At 37.0% G+C, this 23,528-nt stretch overlaps 2 protein-coding genes and 1 non-coding gene across 7 annotated transcripts in view; 2 read left to right on the top strand and 1 right to left on the bottom strand.

The window, feature by feature from the left end:
* Positions 1–454: 454 nt before the first annotated feature.
* trnav-uac (transfer RNA valine (anticodon UAC)) lies at positions 455–527 on the top strand. Its single transcript has one exon. It is a non-coding gene; the product is annotated as a tRNA-Val (tRNA).
* A 430-nt stretch (positions 528–957) lies between these two features.
* On the top strand, positions 958–3,569 carry nkiras2 (NFKB inhibitor interacting Ras-like 2). Of its 2 annotated transcripts, XM_065279750.1 has the most exons (4): positions 958–1,069; positions 1,526–1,642; positions 2,894–3,135; positions 3,301–3,569. In XM_065279750.1, exons 2-4 carry the CDS (start codon positions 1,549–1,551, stop codon positions 3,541–3,543), a joined length of 579 nt encoding a protein of 192 aa, XP_065135822.1. In that variant the 5' UTR covers positions 958–1,069; positions 1,526–1,548; the 3' UTR covers positions 3,544–3,569. The 2 variants fall into 2 exon arrangements, with proteins under 2 accessions (XP_065135822.1, XP_073670016.1); XM_073813915.1 differs by lacking the exon at positions 958–1,069 and having other exon boundaries at positions 1,503–1,642.
* A 4,447-nt stretch (positions 3,570–8,016) lies between these two features.
* The window catches only part of znf385c (zinc finger protein 385C), an 86,452-nt gene continuing 70,940 nt past the window's right edge, over positions 8,017–23,528 (bottom strand). For 2 of the 4 annotated variants that reach the window (XM_065279720.2, XM_065279737.2), the window contains 5 exons: positions 18,051–18,344; positions 17,786–17,970; positions 15,077–15,175; positions 13,118–13,210; positions 8,017–12,464 (listed from right to left, as the gene is read on the bottom strand). In XM_065279720.2, coding sequence (XP_065135792.1) covers positions 12,237–12,464; positions 13,118–13,210; positions 15,077–15,175; positions 17,786–17,970; positions 18,051–18,344 — 899 coding nt within the window. In that variant the 3' untranslated portion in view covers positions 8,017–12,236. The remainder of the gene's footprint in view (positions 12,465–13,117; positions 13,211–15,076; positions 15,176–17,785; positions 17,971–18,050; positions 18,345–23,528) is intronic. The other 2 variants (XR_012336354.1, XM_065279729.2) reach the window with 2 other exon arrangements.

Here is a 23,528-nt window from a genome sequence, read left to right as displayed (position 1 = left end):
TTGTATTTTTTATATTTTTTATATTTGTTAATATTTTATTTTTTATGTCAGAAAATTCTCCTTTCATCATATGTCTATGCTTTGGTGTGTTAAAATGATTTTCATGTAAAACTTATTTCTTTGCCGTTTTTTTCCCTATATTTCTACTGTTTGTGCTAAGATGTATTTTTTTTCTGAATAACTGCTTTGCAACAATTCCAAATTGCGAAAGACGCAATAAAAATTACATTTTATTACTTTTTAGACTTTCATCCCTCATTACGTCACATTGTTTTCACACCCAATTATGTCAGATATGTTAATACTAAATGTTTAATCTACAGGTTAACATGAATTTTTTACTATGACCTCCATATTCCCATACACCCTTTATGCACAACATTTTCTTGATTAATTTAACCCAACATTTGTAAAACGAAGAGTTGCACATACTGGTAGTAGGAGGGCTGCAAGTGGTTCCATAGTGTAGTGGTTATCACGTCTGCTTTACACGCAGAAGGTCCTGGGTTCGAGCCCCAGTGGAACCAATGATTTGCTGTGTTTCACTCCAATTTATATCCTGAATGTGACAAATAAGCAAACTATGAACAAAACACTGTTCCCTTATAGGCTACGATATAATCTGTTATACAGATATTGATCTTTATTTGTAGCCTGCTGTTTTTGACTGTATATTGACAATTTAAATGTTCATATTAAATCATGAATAAGCCTGTTTTTAAGTTTTCAAAAATATTGCATGTTCTCATTCATTTTTATGCATAATTAAAACCAAGCAAGAAAAGTGATTTTTACTAAATATAATCGCCAGTACATCAAACGCACGTGAGCAGGATGAATAAAGTACCAGTTATTTATTTATTTATTTAATTAATTAACAGTTTGGCTGTTGAAAAGATGAAATATACAGTAGTTAGACACCGTGTGAAAATGTAAACTAAACATACCGCGCATGTCTTACGGTCCTCCCGTCAGATGAAGGCGCACTGCAGCATGACGGAAACGGTGTCGTGTTTTGTTGCGTGTCTCGACTTTTGCAGTATAAACAGGAAGAGCATTGGTTACGTTGGTGAGTTAACAAGCTTATTTTAAACGTTTACTTTAGTTATTTTCGTTTATTAATGTTTTATAACACCTATAGAATATTAATAGATACTGTTCAATGGGCAGTAATTTGACGATCTCTGACAGTATGGGCAGAGTTACAAAATAATGTTTTAAAAGACGTAAGGTGTATGCAAATTAGGAATGCGATTTCCACCCTATTTTCCTACATAAAATCATTCGAAATATTGCAACCAACATTATGTGAAAACATATAATTTTTTTAATATTGACTGAGTAGGGTGAAGTCAATGATTGTAATTGAACTTTGATGCTTCTAATTTCATAATTAGATTATGAGACTTGACTGCACAAGAGCCTTATATAGTCACGTATATTTAGTTAAAAGTACTGATGCTTTTCATAGACTAGTCTCTCATTAAACCCAGGATTTGTCCCCCTGTGTATTTGTTTTATGAAGACTGTGAGCAGTTGTAACTGATCATGGGAAAGAGTTGTAAGGTGGTGGTGTGCGGCCAAGGAACAGTGGGAAAAACTGCTGTTCTGGAGCAGTTACTGTATGCCAACCATGTTGTAGGTGAGTACACCTCAAACCAAATTTACATCTACATTTATGCATTTGGCAGATGCTTTAATGCAAAGTGACTTATTGTGCATTCAAGCTACACATTTTTATCAATATGTGTGTTCCCTGGAAATCAATCCACAACCATTTGCAAATGCAAATGGTTTACCAGTTGATCTTCAGGAACATTTGAAGAGCCTTTAAGTGCATCTGACATGTTTTCTTATAAATTAGCATTTTTACAAGGCCCTTAGGTTCAGTTATTTCCAAAAAATGGCAATGAAAGGGTTATTAGTCAATATTAAAATGCCTTATTTTTACAAATGTCACTTTAGTCATTTCATTGGTATTTGTCAAATGTAACTTTCAAAGCAAAACCCTCTTAAGTTTATGGAGGTTTTTTTTTCATCCACTTATTTGCACATTACATATTAAACAGATACAAAATCACCAAAGATGCAACTAAAACATTGGAAATAATGAAAATCAGTTTCGGGAACTTAAAGGACTTTGTTGAAAAATTTAGCAGATTCTGCCAACAAAAAGGATGGGATTAAGTGTATTTGAAGCCAAGGGATTTGATGGACATATAATACGTGCCGAGAGCATTCGGTCAATATCATCAGTCTCATTTTTGACTGAGGTGGCGTTTATCGGCTTTGAATCCGAGGCCCTCATTTATTACTATATTCTATACTATATACCATTTACAAACGTTTCTTATGATAATACCTGACAACGATTTTTCGATTAATCGTTTTTTAAAACATGGTCGATTCAGAATCGATTCTCAAAGAGCAGAATCGATTTTTTTCTTTCATATTTATTTCTGCAAACATTGAACGAAAGATTAACATTAATCGAATTCCTAGTCTTCTTCACTATATGTCACCCTCTTTTTTGCCTAGCGCATGTTACCAAGGAGCAAGAGGCAAGCCTGTCATTCATTCATTCAGTGCTTAAAATGGCGGTTTCAGGTGCTTCGTCGATTTTATTAATTATCCGTCTTGTAACCTGCTGTTGTTCACTGTTCTTTTTATTAATATAGTATTTGTATTAAATCTATATTCATTGAGTTGAATAGAGTATAAAAACCGGTCAGAGAGCCAGAATCGAAAAATGAATCGAGAATCGAAATCGAATCGATTTGGTAGCTTGTGAATCGAAATTGAATCGATCTGGAAAATCTGAATCGATACCCAGCCCTACTGACAACCAGTAGTTTCTGAAACTGATTAGATTCACATATTACTTTATCATCAGGTTCTGAAACCATGGAGACACTGGAGGACATTTACATAGGGTCTGTGGAGACGGACCGTGGCACTCGAGAACAGGTGCGGTTTTATGACACTCGAGGGCTGCGTGATGGTCAAGAGTTCCCGCGGCACTACTTCAGTTTTGCAGACGGATTCGTGCTCGTCTACAGCATTGACAGCAAAGAATCCTTCAAACGCATGGAGGCCTTGAAGAAAGAGATCGACCGCTGCCGTGATAAAAAGGAGGTTTGTTTCCTCGTTAAAGTTCTTAGCATGAACCATGACAAAAGGAGATAACATTCAGAGAAACATTGCAAGCACAAGAATTCAAATCAGCAAAGGTTGCTGGTTTAAATATGCATGTACATATATGTTAAGCACTCGATTCTCTGGCTTTTTGTCTCATCACAGGTGACAATTGTTGTTCTGGGTAATAAGTTGGACCTAGAGAACCAGAGGAGAGTGGACAGTGAGGCGGCCCAGCACTGGGCACGGCAGGAGAAGGTCAGGCTGTGGGAAGTGTCAGTAATAGACAGACGAACCCTTATTGAGCCCTTTGTTCATTTGGCAAGTAAAATGACCCAACCTCAGAGCAAATCCACCTTTCCTCTCAGCCGTAACAAAAACAAGGGTAGTGGCTCCCTGGACAGCTAAACAGCCACTCCGCTCCGAAATACAGAGGAGTTGGGAGAAAAGCATATTAGATGGAGATTTGTGATTTCTAAACAGAAAAATATACATAAAAGAAAAAGAAAAAATTTGTTTTGCAACTTGGAGTTGCATATTAAGTGTAAGATATACATGTTCAGGACAATGTATGAAGTTACTGCATTTTATTTTCCCTTATTAACCTCAATATACTTAAAACATGATATGAATATACAGTACCCTCCATAAGTATTGGGACAATAAAGGTAAAATTGCTCGTTTGTTGTGATGTCTAAACATTAAAAGGTGAATATGAGACAAAAGTACAGAATGTCATTTTATTTTTCACCTGTTTCAACATATACAATTTACCAACTTAGTGGAACAACACGTTTGCATTTTAATTCTTATATGTAATATGATCGTATTGAGACAATTGTCTCACAAATGTTAAGAGATGATGATGCATTTATTGTTTACACATCAAAAGCAAACTGAGTCTTGATGTCAGGATGAAAGGTTGTTCTTGTTTTTTGTTGGTAACACATTTATGTGTTGAAACATAGTCAAATTCTAATAAAATGTAACATTCTGTACGACAAATCTCTTGTCCCCACAGCAAACAGAGGGCACTGTTACATATATCTTGTTTTCTAATCTTATACCACACTGAAATGTATACCTCTACATTGCAAAGTTACATAGCTGTTACTTTATGTTAAAAGCAGGAAGGGTCATTTGAATTCATTACAGATGTAAATGTTGACTGCTACTCTTAGGTCTTAATTAATACAAAATGTGAGTTTTTCTTGGAGTTTATATATTGACTTTTTGCTGGGACAAACACATTCCTATTAAACAGTTATTACTGTTTTATTCCTCAAGAACTTCTGTGCGTAAAATAGTTTCATGAATGTGTTTGAGTTTCTATAAGGACTTGAAAATCAAAGAGTTGAAGTTTCACCACTGTGCCATTGTCAGTGTTTCCGCTATATGCATTCAACCGTGGCGGCCCGCCACGCCTAAAACATCCCCGCCACGCCTGCGGTTGTGGATAGAAGGGATACAGCAAACGAAATCTCACCGGATGAGCTGTTTAATCCTAATCCTTCACCCAAACCCACCTCTAAACACAACATTTCACAGGATTGTAGGATGTATGTGTATCTTATGTAGCCAGAGCCGCAGTTTTCATCCTAAAAATCTTACCTCCAAATCTAATCCTAAACTTTTTGGCATTTTCTGTATCCCTTCTAGACAAAACCCGCGGCGGAAGCTCGCAAAATAAATAAAGCTATACCGAAATGTCCACCCAGCAAGAAAGAAAAAAATTCCTTTCTGGATTCGCGTTGTTCACTCATTTATAAATAAATCTCCTAAAATATCATAATTTCCCCCATGGGTTTAGTTTCATGCACAAATAGATTTAAATCAACGGATGATGATTAGGCTACGTCTCTGTTTTGAGAAATAATAATAAAATAAATAAGTCTACACGAAATATGTTATAATTATCAGATTGACAAAACGAATAAAAAAGTATTTGAGTTTCTGTTCTTTTTTTGTGATGCGCTGTTAAACCAAAGCAGCAGAAATCACGTCATGTTTTTAATGATTTTAAATAAGCACAAGGTTTTCTCCTTATTGTGAGTTTACATAAATAAAAATACACAATTTACAGATTCGAATTTTATTTTACTTTTATCTATCTGGCAATAAATTAAGGGTAATTTAAGTTGCAAGGTCATCACGCGTATGCTGTTCACAGGCGCATATACACGGACCCAGCGCGGGGCTGCGAGAAATGACATGATTCAACTTTTGATTTAACATATTACGAGTTTTTTGGACATTCATTTGAAATCACTGTACTCATATTATCAACTTATCTGACCATTAGTTATTCAGAATATAAGCGCAGCGCGCTGCTGACCGCACAGCTGTCAGTCAATCTTCTGTGCTTTAGATCGACACTCACAAAGTTTCACATTAAATGATAAGATGTTTGTCCAAAAACAAAAGGGCTAAATACTGAATACAACTCATATAGGACTGCAAGACATTAGTCGAATCTGTTTGGAAGAAAACTTATTTCCGTGGAAGACGTTGGTAATAAAAACTGGAGGCAGACGGTGAGACTGTTTCATCTGTTTTCAGACGAAACAACAGGGTCGGGGTACCCGCGGGTGAAACTTCTAATATTTGATTTAACGGGTGTAATAATATTAACGTGTTATATGCGTTGTAGATCCAGGTCGGGACTCAATATGCGAGTGTGAACCGCGGGTCTAACATCCAAGAACAGAATTCGACTCGATTCCGACAGGTAACAGTTTTTAAATGTCCCCGTGCTTATTTGTGTTTAAGATCTGTCTGCGAAGAGCATAAAGGTTTCTATAACTGCGCGATTTGCGGTGTGACCGGGTCGGGCTCTTTATGTCAAACAGCCCGGGTGTGGAATAAATTGCTGCTGATGTCGGGTGTTCTGTCAATCACAGCGGTGCGGATTATCAAACAGGACTGTGCGTGACTTTGCAACAGCTCTGTAACGCTAAACCCGAGCACGAACTTGCACACTACATTAAAACTACAATGAAAGATCCGTATGAAGCTATAAAACTTACGTATTTTTTAAGAAAATACAGTTTAGATCAAACATAGAAAAGCAATATGCTATAAATATAAGGAAAAGTAAATGACAGCATGAAAATGATAAAAAACACATGTTAGTTTACTGTAGCCTATTTTCTACATTAAAAAAAATAATGTACATTTATAATCATCATGGGCGCCCCCTGCCGCCACAGCTGGAAAAAATCCTAGAGGAAACACTGTGAACTGTTTGCCCTCATGACACTGCATTTAAGTGTATATATTTATAAAGCTAGTCGTGACATTGTAAAATGATTGCTATTTTAAGGCTTACTGCACAAAATGGATGTGTTGGTGTTTATTGGGCTGTTTGAATATGAAGGCTATTTTAAGGATAAAAACTGCTGTTTGTTTGTGAATTAGCTTTTATAAAATCGTTTACTTATTAAATGTAAATGATCATTATTCCAGTTGAAGTTACACTGTTTGTTATTTCTCTTTGTGAGTAATGTTTTACTTTAAATATTCAGCTGAAATTGGTTGGGACTGAATTGCTTCAATGTTTATTTTAAAGCATTAAATTCTTTATCTTTACAAGGCATTACACTGTACAGTATGATTGTCATATTAAAAAAGATGCTTGCCTTGCATTGTACATCACTTTAACCTTTTATTTAAACAATCCTATGTCATCATTTAATTTATTTACACATTTTAATGTCTCATACACACTTATATCAAAAGACTATACACCTATATGACACATTATACACAGCACAAAGCTTATCTCTTAAACAACACAGCCGCCATCCTACGAGTGAATAAGCTCAAGATGACAGTCTCGTTCCTCAGGGGCAAAATTGGTTTTATTTGCCCTTTATCTTTTTTACAGTGTGGATATTTCATTTAGTTCATGGCTAAATCTGCAGTGACCTCATAATAGAGGGCTATCCACTTCTGCCAGTGAGAGAATGTGTGTGTCAGTATGTGTGTGATGAACAATTTGTCTGATGTTATTGCTTAGTTTAAGCTACCCTCCATGATGGCATCATTTACAGATTCCATTAATAGTGTTTTTCTCTCTCTAACCTTCAAAAGATGAATGAGTATTAACCGTACAATAACTAAACTGAGATGTAAAATTTGAACATGGCATCCCAGACTTTGAATGCAATATCTAAAGATTTCTGTGGCTTAATTTTAAAATATTCACTTGTCATTATAAAGTTTAAAATGAATAAATACACATTCCAGTATTCTAATAATTTTTAATTTTACACAAGCTATTTTTTGGTTAGTTGCTATTTACATTGACTCTTAGCTGACAAGTTTACCTGTCATTTGTAGTCGAAATGGCTACTTGATAGTTTTACAAGAAATTAAAAAATGTCCAATGTTAAAAATATATAAAAAATATGTATCACCTCAGAGCCATATTGAATTCAATCGCAACAAAATGTATGTCGTTATAGCCACTATGCAACACATTCTAGTCAATAGTATTGTTTCTTGTAAGTACAAATGAGTACTTATAACTTTAATTAATTTGTGTACGTTTTAGTAATGCTAAAACAACGTCCAATAATTTGTTAACCAGCTAAAAGTGTGCACCTGTTACCTCTCTTTAGTTTCTAGCAGTTCTCTTTAGAAACACAGGGTGGCGCTTGAGCGTTAAAATTAAAACAGAATAAACGTGCTTGCATGTAGTGTTTATCATAGATCATTCGAGGGTATGTTTCGGACAGTTTTACAAAATTTTAACTGTAGCCCGTTTGGCTGGGTTACACAGAGCTGGGATGTCATAAAAAGCAAAACACCAAGCTGACTAGCTGTCAACTTCTCCTCAGTCCCACGAGCCCATCAAAGAAGAGCCGGTGCGCTGAGGTGGAAGATCTAATCGATTTATTTCTCTCTCTCATTCTCCGCTTTATTTCGTTTTCACGCATTCATACACACCCTGTACAGAGAAATAGCAAATGAGTCAGAAAACCAATGAGCAAAACCCTATGAAAATACAGTTCTCTTTGTGTCAGCCGACAGTAGGCTACAGATCAATGTTAAGAGATCAGTCACAGACAAACAATGCATCGAGTATACAGTAACGAACAAATATATGTATGTCAATATTTAAAGTACGCAATACTGGCCATGTCCCATTTTAAGCATTATTGAAATGTCTTTATTGTTCATGCCTTTGAAACATTTAAGTTAGCTGAATTTGACACAATTTACAATTATTATCAGCAGAACAGTCACGCGCCGCGCTCACACTCACGCACACTTTCACGTGCGGCTCTGTGATGCATATTTATGGGGGGGGGGGTATTTTTGTGCTTTTGTGTATTTTTTACCAACGCAATGTTTAATTTAGAAACGTGTACGAAAGAGGACTAGTGAGAAAAACTAAATAAAAATGTGGCATTTTACTGAGTACATAATTTGGCACAAGGCAGGACGTCGAAGTATGTGTGTGTATGTGTGTGTGTGTGTGTAAATGCTCAAATGGTCCTGAACCACATGTGAATGCATGTGGAAGAAATAAAAAATGCCAGCCACTTGTCTTGTCACCGCTGGCAACGGATGTTCCCAAGACTGCCTGTGACACAGCAAACGATACATCCGATTCCCAGGAAAAATAAACAGAAGGAAATGTCAAATGAAGCTGTTTCCAATGTGATACAAATTGCCAACAGTAACACTGTCCACCATACATCACTCACTGCATTCAAAAGAGAGTTCAGCCAAAAATGAAAATTCTTTCATCATTTACTCACATTCATGCCAATCCAAACCTGTATGAGTTTCTTTTGCAGAACGCCAAAGAAAATATTTTGAAGAACATTGGTTACCAAACAACACCGGACCCTATTGACTTCCATTGTATGGACACAAACCACCAAAGTATTTCTCAAAATATCTTCTTTCGTATTCCAGAGAAGAAAGAGTCGCATACAAGTTTAAAAAAACATGAGGGTGAATAAATGGTGCCAGAATTTTTATTTTTAGGTAAACTATCCCAGCAGGCATATGACTGACCTTCAACGTTGAAATATGGTTGAAATAATGTCAGTTCTTGTTTCAACGTTAAAACAACGTTGATACAACAGTTAATGCTAAACAGTTGCAAAAGGTTAAGAAAATGCTTAAAAATCAACGTTGAAGTTTGGTTGAAATAATGTTTGTTCAACGTTGATTCAATTTCCAAATTAAAAGGAAATTAAACAATGATTCAACCTTGTCCTTGACGTTGATCCAACGGTGAATCAACGTTGAAATGCCTGCTGGGATCTTTTAAAAAAATCATGTAACACAAAATAGAGAAAAAGAGAAAGTGAGTCATCTGTTTTGTTAAAAATATTCCAGTATCCGCAATTATTGCTTAATGACTGAATTTCAAACAAATAATTTTTTTTTTATCAATGTGAAATTGCTAACCTGCCAGTCACAGTTATTATTATGGTAGCCAACCATGTCTGTATGGACCTTGTAGCGTGACACATCCAGGAATGGAATAATTTTCCAAGACTGATGTTATTTGTCATTCACATTTCGTTCTTCAACTCGAATATAGAGATTAGTGTGATGTCAATGTGTTATCAAAACACACATCCACGCACAAACAAACAAACAAACAGGAGAATCAATTCATGGAGTCCAAGCAAAGTCACTATTTTAAAGTGTCATCAGGAAAGTCAGAATTTGTCCATGTTGTGCCTCTTGTAGCTTGGTTTCAATATGGCTGTTGTTATAAAGCGCTGTTCAAGACCCCAGGCTTCTTTCGCGCAAGGACGATTCCTCCTCTGAAAAGCAAGAGCCCTGAGTGGGCATGAGACTCACCCGTTACTTCAGGCTAGGAAGCCTTATCTGGGTATTTGGGGTCTCAAACGGCCCATTTGTAGCTTTTTTTATATGCGGTCCCTTCAAACATTACAAATCTTTTTCTCTCTCTTGCATGTAGAGCACTTTGATTTACATTTTAACATAATACTACATAAACATACAGTATCTACGTCAGATTAGGTTATCTTTTTAATACTGTAAGCATGTCGAAATGGCAAATAAAGAAGAGATCGTTCTTATCATCACATTAATTACAATAACCAGATAAAGAATCTACAATAAACATTTGATAAATTCTACAGATTTACTCTAATTCTCAGTGTATACATTATAAATGATTCATAGATCACTTTTAAAAGCTGTATCATCATAAAATATTTACAAAAAGCTCTGTATGTTAGAACACATCGAAATAAAAGATGAGACATGGCTTCAATGAAACAACAGACTAGTATTTCTACAGGTCGGGAGTCAAATATGATTGATATTAGTCCATCCAAAACCATCAGGTGACAATAGTAGACACTGATCCTGGGTCAGTGTGATAGAAACACTCCTTGTAGCCTGTGTGTTTTTATAGGGCTGTCAATTGCTTAAAACATTTCATTTAATTGCATAAAGGCCTATCAATATATACTGAAAAAAGCCATCAAATGAAGGTAATTTAAAAGACAGCACAATAGACGACTGAGGCATCACAAAAAGTGCATTTGGAAGTCTATCATTAAATATAAGCCTGTCACCGCCCTATAGTCCAAAGCAATCCATTAAGTAATGGAGTTTGTCAAACTGTCTCAAATAGACAGGGTGTACTTTTGTATACTGAAACGCATTGTCTATCGTAGCAGCTGGGGATTCAAGCTTTAAACACTGCAATTCCTTACTTTCATATTAACGTACAAGTATACACGCACTATATTAACATGTTTAACTGACAGCCGTAATACGTAGCTGGCACTGTGTAATCTTAAAAACTATTGCACCAATAGAAGTAATATATTCACTAACCGCTATTAAAGTCATTATGTTTTGGCAATGGCTCATCTCGCATCTACATCACTGAAAGCTTCCAGAAACAAACCCAAAATGTTTTCCCCTCCGTTACAAAGGAGAAATGAACACACGACAGGTTTTGGATGATACGCACACGTACAACAAACAAATAACATGCTGTGGAATTAGATCTTAATCAAGATGGGACTTTGATGAGAGATTTTGACAGGCACGCTGACCTTTGGGAGGCCATAATGAGGGCATACGGAGGACGAAATATGCAGACATGAAAGGCCACATCAAACTGTGACTCTACCATAATCATCTCATCTGATATTGTCTCTGTGTGTGTGTGTGAGCATCTGCAATCTCAAATCATCTAATCTATGCATCAAGACTGAGAAAATTGGGACACTGATTGAGAGTAAGCGGGCGAATGTGTGTGTGTGTGTGTGTGTGTGTGTGTGTTTGAATTACAGCGTTGCTGTGCTACGAAATTGTCACCTTCTCGTATTAGCCTCACACTCAGTATTACTGTGTGATTACCCATGACATTGAGCTTTAGCAGCTGTAAACCGGCGGATGAGTGAGGTTTGTGTTTGTAAGAGAAGCCGGTCAGATGAGGTTACTCGAAATCTGGGAATACAGGCATGCTCATGTATGTGGAATGACATGAAAACGGACAAGAAATAAAAAAGCATCAAGTAAAGGGATGTTTGCATTTCATCACTAAACGTACGAACAGCTAAAGCAGTTATAGGTCTCTAAAATTGGCTTTCTCTAATAAATTATATAATAAAAACCTGATTAATATAATGACACATACTTAAATCAAAGCTAAATATCCATTTTATAGAGATTCTTTTCCATTCCCTTATCAGTCTTACTTTAGGACAGTGTGAACTGTCAATCAAGCGTTAATCTGCATAGTGGGCTGGTGTTTGCACTGAGGCCCCTCCCATATACGGCTCTTCCTTCTGTGTGGGATTATAATACAGTATCTCATGCTTTCCCTCTCTATCTCTCCCAGTCTCTCCCTTTGCTGCATAGTTCAAGAGTGGCCCGTGTAGGGCACAGTCTTTAAGGGTTATAGGGAACACTATGGGGATTGTTGCGTCTTTGTGTTTGTTTTATATACGTGTGTGTATATGTGTAGCTTGGAGAGAGAAGCACGGAGAATACTCGTCGGTACTGAGAATTGATCGTAAGACTAAATCATGTGAACGTGCACCCTTGTTGAATGAGCTCGGTGGCTTTGTTTGTATTTTGGGTGCTCAATATGGGGAAAAAATGATGGGGGTGTGCGTGGCTCTCAGAGGTCCGGGCGCTGGCCGAAAGAGGGCGGGGCCAAGGATTGGCGTTTGAATAAAAGTAGTGCCAGGTGGGTGACGGAGTGCGAGCGGATTGGCTGCCATAGTGCAGAGGGTGTGCTGAGTTAGGGGGGAGGGCAAGAAGCTGGCGGTCAAATTTTTTGTCAATTGCTTCTGTAGAACCAGCTTAGTCTGAGAGAGAGAGAAAGAGAGAATGAATTACAATAAAGAAATCACGCAATACAAATAACTTTAAAGGAAAACACCACAGTTTTTACAATATTTTACTATGTTCTTACCTCAACTTAGACTAATAATACATACCTATCTTTTTGCAATGCGTGCACTTAATCTTTGTACAGCGTGTTGTGGATGTGTTAGCATTTAGCCTAGCCCCATTCATTCCTTAGGATCCAAACAGGGATGGATTTAGAAGCCACCAAACACTTCCATGTTTTCCCTATTTAAAGACTGTTACATGAGTAGTTACAAGAGTAAGGATGGTGGCATAAAACAAAATGTGGCAATTTTCTAAGCGGATAAAAATTAGAACTATATTATATTGCGGAAGAGCACTTCGACCTCAGGCGCAATAATATTGATGGAAGTCTGAGCGAGAGGGGGAGTAGTCAGGAGTGATGATGTTACTGAGCGCCGAGGTCGAAATGCTAACAGATTCACAACGCGCTGTACAAAGATTAATTGCACGCATTTAAAAAAGATAGGGAGGTATTAATTTGTCTAAGTTGAGGTAACAACATAGTAAAATATTGAAAAACAGTGATGTTTTCCTTTAAAAGCTTATGATCATGAGCTGCTGATTGGTCTAAAGTTCTGTCACTTACCTGTGAGGTCAGAGAGGACAGATTGCACTGGTTGATAACTTTCTTCATTGCAGACACAGCACTACTCGCATAACCGTTCCACCTGATGCCCTGCTGCAAGAAATCAGGAGAGCTCAGTTGCAATAACGTTAAGCATATGCATGTACACCACCGATCAAAAGTTTAAGAACACTCACTCGTTCCTTATTTATATTTTTACCCATTACAGAATAATAATTTACTTGTCCAAACTATGGCAAAACACAAATGTAATCGTGCAAATTATGTTGGTGACTAAAAGCATCCAAAATAAATCAGAATTTTTTTTATCATCTGAAATGCAGTCACTCGTACTCATGTCATTTTATTAACTCTTTCCCCGCCATTGACGAGTTAACTCGTTGTCAATAAAGAGAAAACGCTTTCCTGCCAATGACAAGTATTTCCGGCAATCCATAATACCGCTATTATCCACCAGGTGGCGCTCTTCTGCAACGTATAAAACCCAGAAGTATCACCCTAGGGCAGTGTTTCTCAAACTTTTTCAGCCCAAGGACCACTTTATCTTCAAAATTTTTCTGAGGACCACCTAACAGAATCCCACTCTAACACGCCCCCAAAAAACAACAAAAAAGGAAGGATAAGCTAAATTTAAGTTTAATATGTTTCAAGTCAAAAACTAATTTTTTTAAACACAAATGCTATGTTCAGAAATTATTATATGAATTTTATTTCATTTGAAAAAGTAAATGTGAAATGAGTTGCAGCTTAATGTGAAAAAAAAAACTGCAATTAAACATACTGTAACAGCCTAGGTCCCACTTAATGTCATTCCAAAGAGCCATTAGTTTAAAACTGAGGTGGTGGATATTTGAAGCCTATGGTTGTAACTATGGTAACAATAATCTCCAAAATCACTGAAATTAAAGGGATTTTACACATGAAACAAAAACTAGTACATTACAAAAATAATAGATCTGTGGATTTTAGCTATTTTCAGTTGATGATTGATCTTTTCTTTTGACTCCTCTTTGGTTTAGCCACCGATCCATTTTTACGTTATTAAAACAGAATGGCAAGAACTGATATCACAGTTTCGCAAGTGCATTAAAAATGATGATTTTGTATAAAAACTTGGCTAGTTTAGGTCATCTTTTGGTGGACCACTGGGGGGTCCACGGACCACACTTTAAGTATTACTGCCCTAGGGCAAACAGCTGTATGTTCGTGTAAGTTTTGAGAAACTTATGAAAAGTCCTTTACAAAAATGAAATAATCTCAGCTTTTTGTCAAAATTTGGTGTTTTTGAAGAAACCTAGCCATATTTAAGAGGTGATAAAAAAACTAATGAACCTCTATGAATCATTGGTGGTGGTTGAGGAGATTCCCCCATTCATATGTAAAGCGCTTTGAGCACTGGAAAAGCGCTATATAAATGTAACTAATTAATTAATTAATTAATCAGGATGAATCATATTTTTGGTTTGAAAGCAGAGGGTCTGTTCTTTCATTTGATATATTGTATGCTTATATATTTAAAGAAGAAAATTTTCTTAGAGGCATTAAGCTTTTGTGAAAATCATGAAAAATGCTGGCGCTGGCTGACAACTCTTTTAAAAAACGTTGACGAGGAAAGAGTTAATATTCAGTCATCTAGTCGACATTTGAAGTGAATCAAAAAAGTTCAAAGTTGTCCTACGACAAGAACAAGTATTGGGTATTGGTTTTAAGATAACTTTTACGAAAGGTTTTGATCCACTTCGAATGTGTATAATATTTTTAAATAAAATTTTTGTTTTCTTATAAAAGAAATTAATCTCTTTGGCACAGGTATATTTTTGTCTACAAAAGTAATTTCAAGCATTTAACAATAAGCTTGATTTTTAAGATCATTGTTAACATTTCAGTCAAGTGTTTTAAAACTTTTGACAAGTATAGTGTTTGTATGTGTGTGTGCATGTTTTGTTTTTGTGTCTTTACCAGTGTTGCTGAGGTAGGCTGGCTCTTTGTGTGAGGGTTGAATTTGGGCTTAGGAGGCTTTCCAGCCAATCTATCCTTATGCCTTCGACTGTTCATGTGCTAGAGAAAATAAATAAATATATCATGATTTGAATACAATTATAATAAGTTTCTGTAGCCTGACAGAATGACGAGTGTTTTAGACAATGTCCTATTACAAAAGATGTGGAGTTTAATGAGACAATTCATACTTGTCAAAGACAAAGTAAGAACGACTTTTACTTGTTCTTGAAAAATAAAATCATTAGTATCTTTATTCTCTCTCTCAAATGCATTTTCTTGTTTTTTTATACTTCAGAGGCAGCTTACAAGAAGCATGAAATAGCATTAAATGTCATGTTCGATAGGCCTGAGTGGACTTCAGATCACCAACACAGATACACTTTTTTTTATTTTATGTAATTTTTTGGCCTATTTAAAGTACAAAGACTAAATAATATCAATTATCAATAATTGTAATTATCAATATTAATCAGCTTAACTAAAATATTGTAAACACAACAATACAAACACACGACAAGCAGCGCACATACTGTAAAAATGTATAGACTGAATGCACTGTAAGTTGCTTTGAATGAAAGTGTCTGCCAAACAAAAATCATAAAAAAATTTAAAATGTACAGTCTTGTTCAAAATAATAGCAGTACAATGTGACTAACCAGAATAATCAAGGTTTTTAGTATATTTTTTATTGCTAATTGGCAAACAAGTTACCAGTAGGTTCAGTAGATTCTCAGAAAACAAACAAGACCCAGCATTCATGATATGCACGCTCTTAAGGCTGTGCAATTGGGGTATTAGTTGAAAGGGGTGTGTTCAAAAAAATAGCAGTGTCTACCTTTGACTGTACAAACTCAAAACTATTTTGTACAAAAAAAATTTCTGGGATTTAGCAATCCTGTGAATCACTAAACTAATATTTAGTTGTATGACCACAGTTTTTTAAAACTGCTTGACATCTGTGTGGCATGGAGTCAACCAACTTGTGGCACCTCTCAGCTGTTATTCCACTCCATGATTCTTTAACAACATTCCACAATTAATTCACATTTCTTGGTTTTGCTTCAGAAACAGCATTTTTGTTATCACCCCACAAGTTCTCAATTGGATTAAGGTCTGGAGATTGGGCTGGCCACTCCATAACATTAATTTTGTTGGTTTGGAACCAAGACTTTGCCCGTTTACTAGTGTGTTTTGGGTCATTGTCTTGTTGAAACAACCATTTCAAGGGCATGTCCTCTTCAGCATAGGGCAACATGACCTCTTCAAGTATTTTAACATATGCAAACTGATCCATGATCCCTGGTATGCGATAAATAGGCCCAACACCATAGTAGGAGAAACATGCCCATATCATGATGCTTGCACCTCCATGCTTCACTGTGTACTGTGGTTCGAATTCAGAGTTTGGGGGTCGTCTCACAAACTGCCTGTGGCCCTTGGACCCAAAAAGAACAATTTTACTCTCATCAGTCCACAAAATGTTCCTCCATTTCTCTTTAGGCCAGTTGATGTGTTCTTTGGCAAATTGTAACCTCTTCTGCACATGCCTTTTTTTTAACAGAGGGACTTTGCGGGGGATTCTTGAAAATAGATTAGCTTCACACAGACGTCTTCTAACTGTCAGAGTACTTACAGGTAACTCCAGACTGTCTTTGATCATCCTGGAGGTGATCATTGGCTGAGCCTTTGCCATTCTGGTTATTCTTCTATCCATTTTGATGGTTGTCTTCCGTTTTCTTCCACGTCTCTCTGGTTTTGCTCTCCATTTTAAGGCATTGGAGATCATTTTAGCTGAACAGCCTATCATTTTTTGCACCTCTTTATAGGTTTTCCCCTCTCCAATCAACTTTTTAATCAAAGTACGCTGTTCTTCTGAACAATGTCTTGAACGACCCATTTTCCTCAGCTTTCAAATGCATGTTCAACAAGTGTTGGCTTCATCCTTAAATAGGGGCCACCTGATTCACACCTGTTTCTTCACAAAATTGATGACCTCAGTGATTGAATGCCACCCTGCTATTTTTTTAAACACACCCCTTTCAACTAATACCCCAATTGCACAGCCTTAAGAGCATGCATATCATGAATGCTGGGTCTTGTTTGTTTTCTGAGAATCTACTGAACCTACTGGTAACTTGTTTGCCACGTAGCAATAAAAAAATATACTAAAAACCTTGATTATTCTGGTTAGTCACATTGTACTGCTATTATTTTGAACAAGACTGTATGTGACCCTGGACCACAAAACAAGTAGCATGGGTATTTTTTTGTAGCAAAGGCCAAAAATACATCATATTAATCCCAATTATCGATTTTTCTTTTATGCCAAAAATAAGTAGGATATTAAGTAAAGATCATGTTCCAATAAGATATTTTGTACATTTCCCTCTGTAAATATATCAAACATTTGGTGGATGCAGTTCCTAAGGACTTAATTTGGACAACTTTAAAGGAGATTTTCTCAATATTTAGATTTTTTTGCACCCACAGATTCAAGATTTGTATCTAAGCCAAATATTATTATTATTACAAACACTACATCAATGGAAAGCTTATTCATTCAGCTTTCGAATAATCTATAAATCTCTATTTCAAAAAATTCACCCTTACGACTGGTTTTGTGGTCCATGGTCATGTATGCATGTGTGAATGTTTGTTTAGTGTTACCTGGCTAAGCTGAGTCTCAGAGTTAACATGGATCTCGCAAACTTCACAGTAGAAGCTCTTGCTGGCCACGCCCACACTTCCCTTACTGGCCAATCGCTTGCTTTTACACGAGGGACGGGACATTGCTTTCCCTCGCCGTCGTGGCACAACACTTTGTCCATCCAACATTAGTTTATGCTTTGTACCTGGCGGGCCAGCAGCAAGTTATTATCATTATGTCAAACGGAAACACACACACAAACGCACACACGGTACAGGTACGTACCACTGTTATGAGCCTCCATCTGAGTGGTGGAGTTGACTGTAACTTTACAGACGGGGCAGTGCAGATGTTGTTTGGTCTTTTTGGGGTCCTTCTCTGCCTGTGTTTCCCCCACAGGGCTGTCCTGCTGGGTGCCCGTCTCACCGGTGGCACCAGCAGGATCCAGCGAGCTGTCTGTATGCTGAGAGTGAGGGGAAGATACAGACAGGTCTGCAGATGACACCTCTGATATAGGTGTTAAGACCACCGAACTGGAGTGAGCATCGTCCATCCTCACGTCAGAGTCACAGACTGCAACTAGAGAGAGGGAGAGAGAGAGAGAGAGATGAAGAGTCAGAGCACAGTTTTTCTTTGCACTCTTATTTAGCGAATGACTAGTTGATTAGGGAGATCTTTCCCCAATATAAAACCTTTTTGGAAAAGTTACATAATTAAATTAATGTCCTCTAAAGGACAGCCAATACAGCTATACACATTTAGTGACATCTTTGGCCTTTCCCTTTCCCTAGTGATATACACACACCGAAAGGATTATTAGGAACACCATACTAATACTTTGTTTAACCCCCTTTCGCCTTCAGAACTGCCTTAATTCTATGCGGCATTGATTCAACAAGGTGCTAAAAGCATTCTTTAGAAATGTTGGCCCATATTTATAGGATAGCATTTTGCATTTGATGGAGATTTGTGGGATGCACATCCAGGGCACGAAGCTCCCGTTCCACCACATCCCAAAGATGCTCTACAGTGAACTCATTTTCATGATCAAGAAACCAATTTGAACTGATTCGAGCTTTGTGACATGGTGCATTATCCTGCTGAAAGAAGTCATCAGAGGATGGGTACATGGTGGTCATAAAGGGATGGACATGGGCAGAAACTATGCTCAGGTAGGCCGTGGCATTTAAACGATGCCCAATTGGCACTAAGGGGCCTAAAGTGTGCCAAGAAAACATCCCCCACACCATTACACCACCACCACCAGCCTGCACAGTGGTATCAAGGCATGATGGATCCATGTTCTCATTTTGTTTACGCCAAATTCTGACTCTACAATCTGAATGTCTCAACAGAAATCGAGACTCATCAGAGCAGGCAACATTTTTCCAGTCTTCAATTTTGGTGAGCTAGTGCAAATTGTAGCCTCTTTTGTAGTGGTACCCGGTGGGGTCTTCTGCTGTTGTAGCCCATCCGCCTCAAGGTTGTGCGTGTTGTGGCTTCACAAATGCTTTGCTGCATACCTCGGTTGTAACGAGTGGTTATTTCAGTCAAAGTAGATTTTCTATCAGCTTAAATCAGTCGGCCCATTCTCCTCTGACCTCTAGCATCAACAAGGCATTTTCGTGATTTTTGAAAACTTTTATAATAGTCAATTCCTTACTCTCATGGTGCTTATATAGCTTTTCAATGTGAATACACAGAAATCTGTGTAAGCAGTCTGAGAATGGGTTTGAAACCAGGTAAATTTAAATATGGTGGCAAATATGCTGTGGAACCTTATTAAGGAGTTAAACATGTGAAATAGCTTATTTTGTGTGTGTGTGTGTGTGTGTGTGTAAAGCAAAGCGTAACTCGTTCTCACATTTTTTTTACATGTTGGATATGTGAATTTCCCTCCCTGTCGGAGACTAGCAGACCGGCCCTTGTGTGCCTTATTGAGATTTAGATTATACCAATTCCCCTAAAAATGCTTTTAAGGGGAAAATGCATTAAACCAAACTGGAACACTGTGTGGAGAGCATACACGTGTGTGTGTGTGTGTGTGTGTGTATGGGTAAGTGTGAGCACGTGTGTGTGTTTACGTGTGGGAGGTTTTCCTTCACACCTAAAAATGTGCGAAAGTTAATGAAATGGAGAGAATTGCCTTGGGTAACACTCTGTACCCAAGTCCCCATGGAGTGAGTATCTGTGTGTCTTGTAGTGGGCTCATATAACTTATCTTCACGGACTAATATGATCTGAGCATAGGCGTCATTTAGAGAGGGATGAGTATTGACTTTTTGGCATTATGGCTGGGATGTGTCTAAGACAGGTGTTTTTATAGCCATTGCGTGTGTTACAGTGAGCGGTGAATTAGTTCCCCTTAGGCCACCTATTCATACTTGAAATTTAATTGCTGATTTATTTATTCACAAAATACCAAACAGATGTAGGAATTTAGTTATTTTGGAAACAACTAGACTTGGGGATATTGGGGATATTATTTACAATTGTATTCTGTATTCTAAATAAATAAACATAGATTTATTGTTTCTGGTGGAGCTCAATTGGTAGAGGATTGCATTAGCATCAGAAATGTAATGAGTTCGATCCCACTTAATGTACAGCTTGAATGCACTATAAGTCACTTTGGATAAAACCATACATATAAATTATTTGTACAAACATTAATTCATGTAATATTTATTATGTGATGTCACAACCAATACATATGCACCCCCTCACTTTTTAGTGAGTCACACTTTCGTGATCCTTCCGTTCCGGACAGCTCATTTATTACAGAGAAATGTGAAACAGACCGGATTGAACATGCTATCTATTTTCATACTCTTGACTGAGTCATAAAATCATTAAAATTCCCAAAATGTAAAAAGCTATGTTTGTACTCATGATAAAATGATTTGTGAGCGTGAGGCTATTTAAAGTGCATAAATAGCTGCTATACAAAGGAATCCTCTAGAAATTTTCAGACCCCCCTCCCATCCCTCCCTGTCCATTTTCTGCTCCTCTGTGCTGCGTCTCATGGCTGTTAATAACAGCTGACATGCTTGTAGAGTTGTGATTGGCCCTCGCAGCTGCAGAACAGTGCTCATTTCATCATGCAATCAGCTCCATTCGTGTGTGTGTGTGTGCGCGCACGCTTTAGTATGAGAGGATTTCAAAATCCATTGAGTGATTAGCTTTGACTCTCGTGTGTGAATGCATGTGAGATGAGAGTGGCTATGAGTGTGTAATCTGTTATATGGCAGCTTTTACCCATCCTAAATTTTAACTGATGCACTGACGTTATCCATGAATTAGCGCGAGTCGTGTTAGATGACTATTAATCAGGTGGGCCATCTAACAAGCAACTTGTAAACCAAAACTCTTAGAAAAAGGTACAAAAGCTGTCATAAGGGTAGCACTCTTTTAAAAATTACATAGGAATGAAAAGGGTGCATACTAGAACCTCATAGGTACACTGCTACCAAATGTATACATATCTGTACCTAAATGGTAGCTTTTCAAAGGGTACTGCCCAGGAGACAGCTTTTGTGCCATTTTCTGACAATGAACTATTAAAAGACTGACTAGTAGTTTATCTACACTATATATGAAGAGTTTGGTTCCAAAACACAATAAACCCATTTTGATAAAAAAGCCATTTTGAAATAAAAAAATGTTTTCCCGCAAAATTCAATAAATCCATGACAAGTTTTTTTTTTTTTAATAAATCTATTAAATCAATATATAAATGTGCATTCATCTTTGCCATGTTATATTCATTTAGTTGACTAGTGGTAACACTGATTAAAAAAATAAACATTAATGGCATTAATGGCATTTACTTTGTCATATTGAGAACACTGTCATTGCTGCGGTCACCTTTGGGACGCCGCCGCTGAACTTTTTTGACAGTGATCAGCTGTAAAATGTTTTGGTCCTACTCGATTTTCAATAACTTCGAGTAAAATAATGGAAAGTTTTTCATAAGATCCCCTGGGGTCAATGTGTTAGCATGACAGAAGCTTGATGCTGTCGAGAGAACAAGCAACAGCCAGCATTTTTCCCTTATGATTTGATTTTAATGGCTTACCTTTCTTCCCCACCACCAAAAACAACCACAGGTTAATCAATGCCATCAAAATTACTATTTTGTTTTTGTTTTGTTTGTTGATCACACAGTACAAAGTAGATGAGGAAAACTAGGATTCTGTGTGTATTCAAAGCATCGCCATTGTTATTTACAATGCATGGAATGGTGCGCTGTGATTTGTTGAGCAGATTTATTGCATTCTGCAGAGAAGGAGGACTGGCGTTTGTTGCGGTTTTGAAAAAAAGGAGAAAAGATGTCAGAATAACATGGCAGATATTGGCGTAAAATTAAGAATTTACTTTTTAATACTGACCAGATACAATTCTGATTTGGCTATAACAATTTTTTTTAAATGGCATTTAGAAACCAAACTCTTTGCCAGACATTATTATCAAAAGCGTCATACAGGGCCCTCATGGTTTACATTTTCTTCATCAGTATGTTTGTTTCCTGGGAATCGAACCCACAACCTTTGCAGTGATAATGCAGTGTTTACCAATTGAGCCATGGAAACATTTAATTCATCTCTTTCAAAACACACACACAAACAAACATCTTTAGTATAAATTTAGCATTTGTGCATGCTAATCCAAACACAAAGACTTTGAGACAAAATTGCACTTGCTAATCTTCTCACTCTCCATCTCTGTAGCTCTTTTAACTCTTTCTCTTTTCCTTATCTAATCTCTTCTTTCTTCCTCTCTGATTCTGTGCTCTCTCGCTCTCCATTGTGTATGAATGGGGGGATATTGAAATGAGATTTGATGAGCTCGCCGTTCTCTCTCCTTTTCCCCTTCCCATTCAGTTTCATATGTTCCCATTTTCATTCTCTCACTTTATCACACTCTGGGATTCTTTCAATAAGGATGTGGTGTCTCGCGTTCTCCATTTTTTTTTTTTGTTATATTCTCTGGGTCCATACTCAAATCATATTCTGCAGAGGTTGGGGTGAAGAGAAGAATGGACAGAGTTTCAAGGGAATGAAATGGTGAGATTATTGGAGACCGAAGGCTCAGTGCTCTCGGTAGCTTGTGTTCTGTTCTCTGTTTCGGAGTAGCACTTTACTGTGACGAGAGAGAACTGAAATCCTGTCAATCTATTGCTAGATGGACTTTTGAACTGTACAAATAGTTTTGTCAGGTCAGATAAAAATGTGCTTGGTGTGCTGGTAACATCCAAAATATATATTTTCATGACTGGATCATCCTTACTAGAGAAATGTACTCTGAAGCAGCAGATCAAGTAGAAACAACAGTAATTGTAAAGCATGTGTCACGCTTCATTGTTGGTCTAAAAAATGTTGGTTTATTGTGACCGTAACAATTGATTTTTAAGATATTGCTCTTTCCCATTCAAGTACACTATTAAAGGTACTACAAAGGATTCTTCACAGTGATAACACAGAAAATCAATTTTTGGTTACCCCCACAAAAAAACATTCAGTCAAAGGTGCATAAAAGAACTTCTTTCCTTTTTTAAAGTGTAAAGTTTTTTCCACTACAACCTATTGTGAAACAGAAAACATTCTGCCTATGTTTAAAGTTATTAATAGAACCATATAGCCAAAATTGGTTCCTCTTTGGCATTGTGTAGCACCTTTAATTTAAGGAATGTTTATAGGACTCTAGGTTTTATATATGGCTGAAATAGCTGCCAAGAGGCATTTTAAATTTGTCCCTAAAGGA

The sequence above is a fragment of the Paramisgurnus dabryanus genome, chromosome 3 (assembly GCF_030506205.2).
Source record: "Paramisgurnus dabryanus chromosome 3, PD_genome_1.1, whole genome shotgun sequence".
Taxonomy (NCBI): Eukaryota; Metazoa; Chordata; class Actinopteri; order Cypriniformes; family Cobitidae; genus Paramisgurnus; species Paramisgurnus dabryanus.
This window is presented reverse-complemented; position numbering and strand designations above follow the sequence as displayed.